This window comes from Festucalex cinctus, chromosome 15 (genome assembly GCF_051991245.1).
Source record: "Festucalex cinctus isolate MCC-2025b chromosome 15, RoL_Fcin_1.0, whole genome shotgun sequence".
In the NCBI taxonomy this organism is placed as follows: Eukaryota; Metazoa; Chordata; class Actinopteri; order Syngnathiformes; family Syngnathidae; genus Festucalex; species Festucalex cinctus.
Window position 1 is genome coordinate 16,551,747 of NC_135425.1, and position 14,555 is coordinate 16,566,301.

The 14,555-nt window shown below is 37.8% G+C and overlaps 1 protein-coding gene across 1 annotated transcript in view; it reads left to right on the forward strand.

The window, feature by feature from the left end:
- Window positions 1–13,664, forward strand: part of epha5 (EPH receptor A5) — a 70,496-nt gene extending 56,832 nt beyond the window's left edge. The window contains exons 14-19 of the mRNA XM_077496857.1: window positions 1,349–1,416; window positions 1,521–1,662; window positions 5,096–5,245; window positions 9,905–10,098; window positions 12,107–12,271; window positions 12,848–13,664. Coding sequence (XP_077352983.1) covers window positions 1,349–1,416; window positions 1,521–1,662; window positions 5,096–5,245; window positions 9,905–10,098; window positions 12,107–12,271; window positions 12,848–12,959 — 831 coding nt within the window. The 3' untranslated portion in view covers window positions 12,960–13,664. The remainder of the gene's footprint in view (window positions 1–1,348; window positions 1,417–1,520; window positions 1,663–5,095; window positions 5,246–9,904; window positions 10,099–12,106; window positions 12,272–12,847) is intronic.
- Window positions 13,665–14,555: the final 891 nt, after the last annotated feature.

Genomic DNA, 14,555 nt, shown 5'->3' on the forward strand with positions numbered 1-14,555 from the left:
TCAACAAAACGTCTGACTTCGGGTTAGGATTCACACCTTGAGCATGGAAGAATGTTATATGAACGGAACATTAAGCCTTAATATTTTATTTTAATGCTGTTCAAACATGAAACAGATTACAACCTCTATAAGACTGAAATTTCAGATAAATAAATAATACATTTTCATATAAATCTTACACTCTACAAGCTTACTGATTAGTATTTTCTAAATTTGAATGAAAAAAAATCGCAACAATCGACTTATAAATTCGTATCGGGATTAATCGGTATCGAATCGAATCGTGACCTGTGAATCGTGATACGAATCGAATCGTCAGGTACTAGGCAATTCACACCCCTAATATATATATATATATATATATATATATATATATATATATATATATATATATATATATATATATATATTACGTTCCTGACGTTCAACGCAGCAATTTCAAAATAGCATTATAAATTCTTCCGGATGTTGTGAGATGCAAGACAGTGCGGTCAGTGGAAAGTGCTTGCAGGACGGTCCTGAGTGCCAAAGGGAGGCGGAGCAGCAGGCAGAGCAGCTCGGTAAAGCCTGTCAAGTAATTACATGGATGGCTGCTGTACTGAAGACAATATAAATGAAACTGCCAGGGTCTGGATGGGCTTCTGGATTAGTTGTTGCACCATTTTGACAAATGCAGTAAGCGATGCTCAAACAGGTTAACATCTAATTTAATTTGTACGTGGAATGTTATACTGTAGATGTTGTAGCCATAAAAGTGATGGAAACAAAGTAACATTTTCATAGTACCGTATTTTCCGCACTATAAGGCGCACCTAAAAGCCTTCAATTTTTTTCAAAAGCTGACCATGCTCCTTATAATCCAGTGCGCCTTATATATGGATCAATATTGAGCCGCAACAGGTCTCGCTGTCAAGACGCTATCGGTGACCCTGCACGATCGGTGACACGCATGCGCAGAAGATCCCGCCATCTTGGATCGCTAGCTAATACTAATATTTTACCTCAGAGAAAATAATAAAACAGCTGTTTATTCATTTTGGAGTTGTCAGAAAGCTGGTTTGTAATCTATTAATAAAGTTTGACTGATCTATCTGACTGTTTTGTTGACATTCCCTTTAGCGCAGCACCATCTAATGGATGCATAACGTAACCCCAGCCTCTACTGTAGCGCCTTATATATGAAAAAAGTTAATATGTCATTCATTGTAGGTGCTCCTTATAATGAGGTGTGCCTTATAGTGCGGAAAATTACGGTATTTGATGGATTCTATTTTTCTGCTCTTTTTGGAAGGAGTGTCTAGTAGGAAGGGAATAGTAGCATTAATGTTTCACCTTTGTTCACTTCCAGAAAAATGACGGTCAATTCACTGTTATCCAGCTGGTTGGTATGCTGCGTGGCATTGCATCAGGCATGAGGTACAAACACACGGCCACCAGACACACAATCGTACACCCATAAGAATTCCCCATCACGTTCAGGTTCTAAAACCCAGTCCTCTCCTTCCCACTAATGAATGCAGGTACTTGTCTGACATGGGCTACGTCCACCGCGATCTGGCAGCTCGCAACATCCTGGTCAACAGCAACCTTGTGTGCAAAGTGTCTGATTTTGGCCTGTCGCGCGTTCTGGAGGACGACCCTGAGGCTGCTTACACCACACGGGTAAGGCTGTGCATTTTGATTTGGGAAGCAGGCTTGCGTCTGGCAGTTTGTTTTCATTTTCACATAAAAGAAATTGCTTGTCCTGGAGCCCAAGGTGACATTTAAAAGTTGACCAAGTACTCCGTTTACAATAAATAATAAAACACATATAAATCAGAGCAATGAAATGCTGAAAGATGGACGTTGTCTGCAGGTGAATGAGGAAATGAAAACTAGGGACGACCAGATGATAAAGTGGAAACTCTAAAATTGTTACACAGTTGTTGTTAATCAGTACTACTGCACTTCTGTACAACTTGCTTAAAGACTCTAAACTTTCAACATTCTAGTACTAGAAAACATCCCTATTTTCATAGTACTTGTACTTGACACCAGTGTGACATTGTGCGGAATATTAAAAATATGATGCAAAATGGCACATCTCATTTGTGTTCATACTTGAAATGTTAAATCAACCTGCCAAGGGACTACTGATGGAAATTAGCTTATGGTTATAATACGGCAGATTTACGTTCAAATAGACATTAATCTAAACTGTCCATATCTACATAAATGCATACAAATCGGCAACACAAATCACTTTCACATTACGTTTAGCTTCCTCTACATTACTGTAAAAATTGCAAAAAATAATAATAATAATAATAATAATAATAATAATAATTGAAGGGGTATTATAATAAACAGCTTTTTTTTCACATTGTTTAAATATTTACCAGGACCTAGATGATAAATAGTGGTTGTAAAAAAAATAAATATATAATATCCATCCATCCATTTTCTTGACCGCTTATTCCTCACAAGGGTCGCGGGGGCTGCTGGCGCCTATCTCAGCTGGCTCTGGGCAGTAGGCGGGGGACACCCTGGACTGGTTGCCAACCAATCGCAGGGCACACAGAGACGAACAACCATCCACACTCACACGCACACCTAGGGACAATTCGGAGCGCCCAATTAACCTGCCATGCATGTCTTTGGAATGTGGGAGGAGACCGGAGTACCCGGAGAAGACCCACGCGGGCACGGGGAGAACATGCAAACTCCTCCCAGGAAGGTCCGAGCCTGGACTCGAACCGGAGACCTCAGAACTGGGAAGCGGACGTGCTAACCACTCGACTACCGTGCCGCCAATATATAATAATAATAATAATAATAATAATAATAATAATAATAATAACAAAAATAGAATCATTGATTTATGATTCCACACAACGTAACACAATATACTTCACATAGTGTATTTAAAAATGTAAGTTTAAAAGTTTATGAGTGTAATGAGAATTGTATACATGTGTATGTTGATGTATTATTATTGTGTTTTTCTATTAATTTTATTTGCATACGCTATATGAGTAGGATTATATATTTTCTTTTATTAAAACGTAATGTATCAAATATGAAATAAGTGATAGGATATGAAGAATAAGGGGTAGGACTGGATAAGTTTTCAACTTCTTCCTACTCCTTGAACATATAAATTGACATTTATTGGATGTTTCTTTTCTTTTTCTTTTAACCTTCTTTGTTATTTGTTTATGTGTTTATATTTTTATATATATATATATGTTCAATAAACTTCAAACTTCAAAAAGTGCAGCATTTAAAAAAAGTTACAGACTTCAAGAGACTAACAATGTTGGGGGGTTATCTCATGTTTTTATTTGTTGTAAAACTTACCAAGCTTATATATAACACTTTTAACATGAATGTTATGCAAATCAACTTGCGATTGTGATTGCTTAGCTAGGATCCAATCATGAACCAAAAGTGTTGACATCATGCAAATTATGCGTTCTTATTGATTTAGACACACAAATATGGCATGTCCACTGCAATCATCTATGGGGTTAAAGGGGTTAAATCAAAGTAAAGAAAAAAAAATCTTACTAAAATTACTTAAAGGAGTGTACAGTGATTTTCAAAACATGATTTTAAAAATACTGTCAAATAACTTCATTACAGGTTATGGGGAATGAGCATAGTTTTAAAAGTATTTACACTTAATTGGCATGCTATGAATCTTTATTTATTCATATTACTGTATTCACTCTGATAATAAAAGATACCAGCAAATCTGGAACCATATTATACACAGAGAGAAAAAAACTGATTTTTGGGGACCGTATTATACATGAGTGTGTGTTAATAACCGGACTTTATAAGTAAATCTGTTGTGTTCTTTTTGCATTTTTGCTATTAACTGTGGTTAATTTATTACATTTACGACAGTTACAAATGCTAAAGTGTTGTTTAATTAAAAGAGACATTTTCTGACTTTTTTTTTTTAATACAAAAACTAAAACCGTTCCCCAGGTGTTTTAACTCATTCATTGCCATTGACGGAAAAAGACGTCAAATGATGCATTTTTGCTGGGCTGGCAGTGAATGTGCATTCACACACACATATGTGTGTCATGTTTTGTCTAAAAATAAAATACCCCAAAGATAAAAAAATATATGGACACTTTTAACCCAATGTCATGCTGCAATCCCCCCATTTCTTGTGACGTTTTGTCACTCGGTTGGCAGGCACTCCAGAGAGAGAACTTGCCTGTTCAGTTTTTATAATGGCAACAATTTGACTCTGAAAAGTAGCAGAGAGATGCACCAGCGGAACAGATTGCGTTTCACCTTCGAGGTAGTGCGTTAGCGGTATAACGACTGTGTGATGTCAGGCAGCCAAATACACACCGTGAATGACCACACAGCAGTGAAGGTCTTTTTTTGCCAGCTCTGTGTCACAGACTGAGTGACATCCTTTCAAAGGAATCTCCAACTTCCTGCAGACAGCGGGCCAATTAGTACTCGCGTCGGCCTCTCCAACACTCAATTAGCACTGAGCCTTGCTGCCGTAGCGCCATATATCCCGTCACTCACCTCTCCCCCGGCAGGCTGCACATCTTCCTCTCGACTCGTTCGCACTCTCTCGCACTTCCTCGCCTCTGACGGAACAGCAAGAGTAACATCATCCCCACCCTTCAGATAATCAGAGCCGGAGATATCCTGCTGCTGTGTTCATCAACGCCGCATCAAGCTAATTTCACTTCTCATTGACTGAAAGCACATTTGCCTCGGCAGTCATCTCGGGAAATGTTCCATCTTAGCAATGAAAGCTCGATAATGAAGTCACGCGCGTGCTCACACACACACACAGCATCTGACTATTTGTAAAAGAATATCAAACTTGTTATACGTGTTGCTGGATTAGTATTCATTAGTATAACAATGGGTTTTCAAGTCAGTTCTGGATTGCCGTCTTTGGTTTACGGCAGTCCTGACATACGACGTTTCGAGGTTATGAACAGCTCGCGATGAAAAACAGTAGAAAAAATGAAATCAAATGAATATCAAATTTGACTTTTGGTGGCTTTATTAGAGCCACGAGAATCCAGTTAATATTTTGTATGTCCCACTTATTATTCTGGCTTCACAGGGCGGGAAGATTCCGATTCGCTGGACAGCTCCCGAGGCGATCGCATACAGGAAGTTCACCTCAGCCAGCGACGTGTGGAGTTACGGCATCGTCATGTGGGAAGTGATGTCGTACGGGGAGCGGCCCTACTGGGAGATGTCCAATCAAGATGTAAGTGGCATCATATTTGGGGGTTCTGCTTGGATTGGATGAATTCCAATCAGCAGCTTTTATTCCCCACTCACACATGATGTTGAGATGCAAAGTCAGGTCGCTCCAGAAGCAGTTTTAGGCTGTCCAATTTTTTATTTTATTTTTTTATTTTTGGATCCTTTTATTTTCAACAGAAGCATGGAAGTGCGAATGTGAAGTAAAATTTTTGGCTGGCAAATATGTTTGTACGTATTTGAAATACGTTATGAATACGGTTGAACATATTTGCAAGTATGTTCAAATGTACTTTTAAGCTAAATGCTAAAACGTAGCATCTTTTCCCCATAATGCTACAGGGTGCATCCCCAGTGACATTATGGGTAAAAAATGCCAAATGGAAATCATGCATTGCAGACATAATAATAATTATAAAAGTTACAAATAAACAATGTTCAGATAAACAGTTTTAACTTACTTAATTTTTGAACGTATTGGTATAATACTGTATATGACAAATGCTAAAAAAAATGCCATGGAAAAAATGCAAAGTTTTTACCATTTAGCCCACAAGTACATTTAAATGTATTTAAGTATGATTAAATGTATTGGCAACGTATTTACCAATCAAAAATGTTTACTCCACATTATTGGCAATTCCATGCTTCTGTAATTTTAAACATTTCTGTGTGATGAATAGAATTACAAAGGTTGTTTTAAAAAAAGGTTTGTATGTACTTCCAGATTTTTTTTCCCTCAAATTTCTCCAGAACTGTGACCCAAGAAGCAGACATGACAATGCCACTTTTTTTTTTTTTTTTTTTTTTTTGGTAACATTCAAGTAGGGTTGTTCAAGAAGGGATTAAAAAAAAAAAAAAAAAAAAAAAAAAAAAAGGCATTCATGTTATGTCACATATTTTTATTTTAGATTGATTTTCTCCTCAACAAATATTTTACGTTAACATACTTTAAGAACAGTATTATGGGTATTTTGTTTTTTATTTTATTTTGATTTTTTTTTAATGAATTTTGTAAAAAGCTAACTAATATATTTTTTTTTTTTTATTCTCCACTGCAGGTTTTTTTTTTTTTTTTTTTTTTTTTTTTTTTTTTTTTTTTTTTTTTTACAGAAATGCTGTAGCCAAAATCGTAATCTGATTTTAGGAACCCATCTTAAAGTCGAGCTTTTTCAAGTAACATTAAAAAGTTTCAACTTTCATGAAAACCTGTATTGTGAGTAGGATTCTGCATTGGGAGCTTTTTCCATCCTTTTTAGATCGAGTATGAGATATTACCTACACCACACACAGATTTGTCCTCCTCAGTATTTTCATGCGATATTTGCTGACAATTCAGGTAGACAAAAGAACGCTGTTGAATGCATTCTTCCCATGTGCAAATTCTGCACAACAAAAGGGTAAGGGAAAACGAGACGTGTAGGTGAAATTCATGAATTTCCTTTCCAGAGGATGAATGGGGGTTCCTTTGTGGGAGGGAAGTGTCAGGAGCAATTTTTGTCAATCTATTACTGCAAAGTGTTGACAATGAGAATGAATAGCTTTAATGGAAACACAAGACGTGATATTGTCGCATGCGTGGAAAAAGGAGTGAAGCGCGTGAACGAACACAGAGTTGCAGAGCTAAGCAGAACCTCATGGGAGGGAATATCACACCCTTTTTTTTTTTTTTTTTTTTTTTTTTTTTTTTTACAGAAATGCTGTAGCCAAAATCGTAATCTGATTTTAGGAACCCATCTTAAAGTCGAGCTTTTTCAAGTAACATTAAAAAGTTTCAACTTTCATGAAAACCTGTATTGTGAGTAGGATTCTGCATTGGGAGCTTTTTCCATCCTTTTTAGATCGAGTATGAGATATTACCTACACCACACACAGATTTGTCCTCCTCAGTATTTTCATGCGATATTTGCTGACAATTCAGGTAGACAAAAGAACGCTGTTGAATGCATTCTTCCCATGTGCAAATTCTGCACAACAAAAGGGTAAGGGAAAACGAGACGTGTAGGTGAAATTCATGAATTTCCTTTCCAGAGGATGAATGGGGGTTCCTTTGTGGGAGGGAAGTGTCAGGAGCAATTTTTGTCAATCTATTACTGCAAAGTGTTGACAATGAGAATGAATAGCTTTAATGGAAACACAAGACGTGATATTGTCGCATGCGTGGAAAAAGGAGTGAAGCGCGTGAACGAACACAGAGTTGCAGAGCTAAGCAGAACCTCATGGGAGGGAATATCGCACACTTTTTTTTTTCTTTTTTTTTTTTTCTTTTTTTTACACTTACTTGCTCCGTAAAGCTTCTATTTTATTTTCATGCTGGAGCAAATGACATGACATTTTTAAGTGGCTGTGGAACGGTGGCGACTTAAATCAATTGCGAGTGAGGAGAAGAGCTACAGCGAACGACCCAGAAGTCATCCTAATGGGAAAATCTTCAATGGCGTGGCGTGGCGATGAGTTTGTAGACACCCCAGACGTGCACTCCCACCGCACGCAGTCAGCCACGTGCACGTGCACACGCAGCCCTGCAGTGACCTCCTCATCCCCTGCTTCAGGCCCCTCCCACCTCTTTTTGCTTATGATGCTGTCTGTCTCCGAGAAGTGGAGAGGGGAGGAGAGGGAACTAAAGGAGAAGACGTTTGATGTTTAATTGAAAGCGTTATGCTGGATTTTCTCAGATCTGCACAAGAAATTGCCGCTTCTTTCCACCCTCTTTCTGTAAGCCCTCTCCTTCTGTTTCCTATTTCTCACCCTCTCTCTCTCTCACTCTTTCTCTCATCCTGTCTTTTGTCTATCAAAACTGCCGTCTCCTTTCTTGCTTTTTTCTCTTTCTTTTTCTTCTTCTCTGATCTCCCCCTCCCTGCCACTCAGCTTTGTGTAGTTCTTCTGCCTCTTGGCATGCTGGCCTTCTCACCGCACACTCCCACGCATGTGTGTTTGAGTGCAATCGTGTGGGGGGGTTTTTCTCCCCCCTTTTTTTTGGGGAATTTGACACAAGTAGAAGCTGTCATGAACTCAACAGCCCAATTCCCCCCAGTGTCTTTGGACTAGCAGAAGTAGGCTGAGACCTCCTGCGCGCGCCACTGCGGAGTCAAACTCGGCGAGCCAATATTTATTCCTTTGATTCACAGCCGCATCTTGCACAAATGATTAACTGGGCTATGTAGTGTGGCCAATAGATGATGCGTTTATGAGGTGTTACTCTGTTGAAGCACGCAAGGCTTACTTTTATTCCAACTTCACGAGTCTGTTCTCACAGGGATTACGTTTTGTTTTATACAGACAGGATTGTAATGAGTGGTTGAAAACTGACATTTTGCATTGCTTGTTGTTCATTTACCGTTTAACCACTAAATCTTGAATCAATTCAAATGATTTACTACAAAGTACATTTTGTAGAGCACATTGTACTCAAGAAAGAGAGTAAAATATTCAGTACCGGTAAATTATACTCAAAGTATTTTTACTGTGTTCGAGAACTGGCCTATCCCATGATAAAAACCTAATAATTTTTTTTGTTTTGTTTTGTTTTTTCACTCAAAATTTTTTACCAAATTGTAGAAGGAAATTTTGTGAGTACATTTTATTAGTTTTATTAAAAAGAAATAAATAAGTTACACAAGGGTTGAGGGACAAACTACGACCTTCAGCTTTGGAGACAACTACTCTACCACCTTAGCTATGCCACTCCTACTCTTTACTAAGGAGACCAAAAAAATTGCCTCGTGCACACAAAATACTTTGGGTAAAATTTACTCAGAATATTTTACTCTCTTTCAAGTGTAAATTTTACTCTGTTTAGAGTGGGACTCTGTGGGAATAGACTTTTTTTTTTTTAAGAGTAAAATGTATTCTAACTGTTAACTGTATTCTTGTACTTTTTTCTTGTGTAAATCTTTTTATTCAGAGTTTTTATGATTCAAAAAACACTGATGCCGTCGAAGTTCCAGACATACAGGGCCTTTTGATTTACAACAGGTAAAAACAAGTAGGTCAAAACTTCAAAGGATTATCCAGAATGACAATACTTTTGCCAAAAAACATCCAGAAAATGAAAAAAAAAAAAAAAAAAGAAGAAGTTTGATTTCCAGGCCTCATATTCACATCTTGGAAAACACATCAGAGTGTACTAAGACCAGTCGTTTCAACCTACAGAAAGGTTTTCCTTTTAAAATGGGTGGGTTTTTTCGGTTTTGGTAAAGTTTGAAATCCATTCGCGTTCTGTTGTACAAGCTAGCTAGCTCTAAGATAAGAGCTAGCTAGCTTCACAGGTTAGCTAGCTAACCTTCACAGGTTAGCTAGCTAACCTGTGAGGTTTTATCTCTCCGTTCCAGGGTCCAATTTGCAAACTCACGTATGCTAATACGACGTCAGAGGCTAACAGCGAAGTAACAACAAAGGTTTACTAACTGACAATTTAATATAATGCTCTTTTTTTTTTTTTCTGTCCAAGTAGTACCAAGTAACTGGGCCGCGGACCAGTGCTTGTAGGCCACTGCGATAGAACATTAGATTCAGACACCCAATCATTTGGGCTGTCCCCTTTCAATTCATCACACAACTGTTCTCTATTTTAAGATTTAAAAAAAAAATGTCCTCACTCAGGTGTCAGCCATCCTATACTCGGCAACAACTAACATCCCCCCACTCAACTGCCGTTCTGCAGGTCATAAAAGCAGTCGAAGAGAGCTATAGGTTACCAGGTCCAATGGATTGCCCCGAGGCTCTCTACCACCTCATGATGGACTGCTGGCAGCGAGAACGCAGCAACCGACCCAAGTTTGATGAGATCGTATGTCTACTAGACAAACTCATTCGCAACCCCTGCTCACTGAAAAATCTGGTCAACTCTTCGCACAGGTGAGAACTTCCCACATCTAGCACTTTTTCTTTTTTTTTACTCTGTTCTGGGGGAGGGGCTATTATATTAATTTGCTGCAATGGTTATGGCAAAATGCCTCGCTCACAGACTAATTTTCATAAATATGTTGATAACCAAAAGGTTTACTTGGTTGTTTAATTTAACACAAAATGAATGGGCAGGCACTTTGGACATACAACTGTTTGTGTATAAACAAGTAAGAAGCAAATTTTCCCTAATATGTTTCATTTGAATCCGGTAATGGGTCTTCAAATGAATTGTGCTGATCAAGGAAGTAATAATCGCCAGTGAGAACGACACATTTAAGACATTCTAACTGAAATGGTATTCACTCTTAAAATTGCCTTTCCTTTTTCTTCGGCTTCAAGAAAAGGCACCTACGTCTTGTGAAACTGTTAAATTACACTTTCTTCACCTCCCTCGCATTGCTTTACATATTCCTTCTCTAGTGAATTAAACTCTGAGCTAAACTCATCATCATTCAGATTAAATGTAAATAGCGTCTCTTGGATTCTTGTGTGGCTGCATAATTAAATCACTTTGGACAAAGACTGCAATCGCTTCATGTTGGTGAGGGAGGAAAAAAAGACCAAAGGAATAAATGAAATTGATTTTCTTAATAATAAGCAATAGTTTCAATTGGGTTTTTTTTGTGGGATGTCTTGGTTTTCAAAGCATTCTACCATCCAATTAGTTAGTTTTACATTAGTGTGTAATGACATTAAAGTGTTGTAATGGAGACATTTAGTCCTTATTTCTTCGTAGAAGCAATGAAATAATTGTTGATCATTACTCGGCCCTTTCTACTAAGAGAAACACTGATAATAAGTAAATTCCTAGTGTAACAACCAAATGCAATAGTGGTTGACAGTTCAAAGGAGCTCAAACAAGGCCAGACCGTCTGCATAATGATGCTCATATTAGCTAGCCGCAGCGTGGAGAATGCTGTTTGCAAGCTTCAACGTTTGTATTTCAAAGCTTGGCGCTCGCTCTTTGTTGGCATGGAGAATGACCTGAATAATGTATTCGTAGTAATGAGTAGGCCGTATTTTCAGCTTTGCATCACAGTGAATTCATAGCGTAATGATGGCAATATTATGTGCCACGTCAAAGTGCAGAAAATATGCTTATATGCTGTTTTTTTTATGTTTCTGTAATGGTTAAGACATCAGTTTGTTGAATCTCTTTAACTAAAATAATATTCCTTCTTAACTCATTTAGTCCCAATAACGTATAAATGCGTTTTTTTTACGTTCTAAGTGTCCCAAAGACGTATTTATACGTTTTTTTGTTTTTTGTTTTGTTTTTGTTTTTAATGCTAGAGCATACAGAAGGCTTTGATGCAGCCTCTCAACTGCAAAGAACGGTTGCAGAAATGGTAGTTATTACACAAACGGCCAGAAGGTGGCAGCAGAGCAAAGGAGATCAACCAGGGCCATGTAGAAAAAAAGCTCAATTGCTTACAATTTTAAATAGATTTGTGAAAACTTATTAAACTTAGCTCTCTTCTAATGCTAATTGCTGCAAAACGGAAACAGATAGAAACATACTTTTTTTTTCCTGATGAGAGAAGAGACTTTAATCTTTCTTTTGGTCCATGCTTTTATAGCAATTGAACACAATATTCTGTGGGCCTTGCAAAATCAGTCAAAATCCAGTAAAACAGCCGGGAGCGAACGGGACTGCTTCTGTGAAAATGGCTGGGAGTGAATGAGTTAATTCTAACTAATTATGGGTTGCACAAAATGTAGCCGTTTCTCCCAGTGGACTCACAAATTTTGCTGACCTCATATCTAAAATGGGGCATTGATGTCATTATTGGTGTTTATGCATCATTTAAGTTGTTTCCAAGTTTGCCATTTACAATGGAGCAGCATGAGACGATCATCCATCCTCGTTGAAAAATCATAGTTGACAACAATACCCGTCAATGGCAGTCAATGAGCTTTAAAAAGGCCAACAAGTCTAACTTTCTTCTGTCATCAGGGTATCCAACCTGTTAGTGGAGCATGCCAGTGTCGACGGGGACTGCAACGTCTGGAGTAGAACAGTTGGCGAGTGGTTGGACTCTATCAAGATGGGCCGTTATACGGAACTCTTCATGGAAGGAGGATACTCGTCACTGGACACGGTCGCTCAGATGACATCCGAGTAAGGGAACTTTGAACAGTATCATTTTTTTAATATTTTGACTCCTTATTGCTGCTAAACAAAAACAAAAAAACAAAACAAAACAAAAAAAACTTTTTTTTTTTTTTTTTTTTTTTTTTATTATATAGAATTTAGAGAGCATGTGAGGGATTAGATTTCATGAAAAATTTTGTAGCGGTCACGTGAGCCACAAAATGTTATCAAAATATGCCTTTCTAACAATACCTGTTTGGGAAAAATTGACCCAGTAGTTCCTGAGATATAAGGGTTCAAATGAAGGTGGCCACGCCCCCTCCCCCCTTTTTTTTTATTTTTATTTTTTTTTTAAACCAGAAATGTCCAAATTTGGTGGGCTGTAGCTTCCAAACCCATCCGCCGATTAACCTAAAATTTTAGATTTGATGTTGTGCCATCACTAACAACAAGTGCACCAAGTTTCATTCAAATAAAAAATCTGCTTGGTTAAACACATTTGGCATGGATCAACCTAGCGTTGCACAATTATTAACAATTGTCTGAAAAATCCAACTTTGGAACGTTTTATATCAAACACGTGTCTTCCTGTGCTGTTTTCAGAGACTTACGGAGAGTTGGGGTGAACCTAGCGGGGCATCAGAAGAAAATCATCACTAGCATTCAGGAAATGAGAGTCCTCATGAACAACTCCAATACCAGTGTCAACATCTGAGGCATTCCGCACACGTATGTGGACCTAGTATGAAGAAGACTGCAGTTGGACCTAGAGCGGCTTAGCACTTTCTAATGATGAGGAACAAACCTTCTACGGACCAGTGAGTGGATTGTTTTTTTGTTTGTGGTGTCACAGACCAAACTGAAAGGAACTGAGTGGTTTTATAACAAAGGGAACACGGTGGACTAATTCAACTGAAGACTTTCCATCCAGATGATTCCATCTGAGCGAGTCTCTGGGATCCCAGCACTGCTTGGACTCTCACAGTCAAACATGAACATCAGATTTCGAGAGCTACCAGCACTTTTTGGCGATATCACAAATAAGTCTGTTTCGTCTTTCAGCCTGTCTCAGGTTCTCTGAGTCCAGCGGACGTGTATACTTTGCTTATTGTCTTTTTGGAAACTGGCTCCAGTTTTTGTTTGCCGGCCGTAATCGGGCTGTCAAACTCATTTAAGTCACGTTCAACCACATTTCAATCATTACCTTAAAAGGAATAGCAAGCATGTATACTGACTGAAACCGGAAATGCAAAGTTATGGCCACACGTTTCTGGGTCTGATTGTCTCCAGAGGTATATGGACTTGTTTCTGTACTGGATGAATGTAAAGCTTTTCAGATGCTCAGCTGAATGGCTGTTATGTTCTGATAAGCAAATGGAGATTTAACATGGGAAGCACTTTTGCTCGCAGATTGCATGAACACGTCAGCTCGCTTTATGTTGTCTTTCTTGGGCCAAAAAAAATGGAACCTGATTGATCATCTGATGTACCATGTTGCAAAGGAAACAGTCAACACTCACCCAGCCATTCTTCACAAGGACCATGATGATTCTTCAAGTTCATCGAAGAGGTTTGGTGGATATTAAAACTGAGGGATTGCATTGAAAACGTCTAAATAGATGATTACAGAAGAAGAGATGTCAAGAATTTGGAAGTGTGATTAAAAGAAAAAAAAAATCTTTACAATGATGTGTTCTATGCAGCCCCACTAGTTCTAGACATGGTCTTCTGATTAACATGTTCTCCTCTAGTTACGAACGTCCGACTTACGAGTGTTTGCAGACGTGACCAAATGCAAACATCTATCTATCTATCTATCTATCTATCTATCTATCTATCTATCTATCTATCTATCTAGCCAGCTCGCTAGCTAGCTAGCTATCCAGCTAGCTATTTATCATAACCGATAAAGTTAAAGCTAATGATAGTGGTGGTGGCAAAAAATAAAAAAATAAAATTAAAAATAAAAAAAAAACAGCACAAGGCATGTGAAACCCTAGGCAATCTCCACCATCTTCACACGCATATTTATTTTCTTTTTATTACGGTATACTGGACTGTCTAATTTACTTTGTTTTATTTATTTATAGACAATATGTCTATACAGTATACTGAATATAATTTTATTTTATTTTATTTGTTTTTATAATTATTTTTTTATTTAATACAATGTAATTTTAAAACAAAATTCAATATGTCTTAACTTACAAACGATTTGACTCACAGCCTCTTGGAACTTTTTCTTTTTTTTTTTTTTTTTTAATACATCTGAAAATGACATCACAATTGCGCAGGGAGCTCATAACGATCA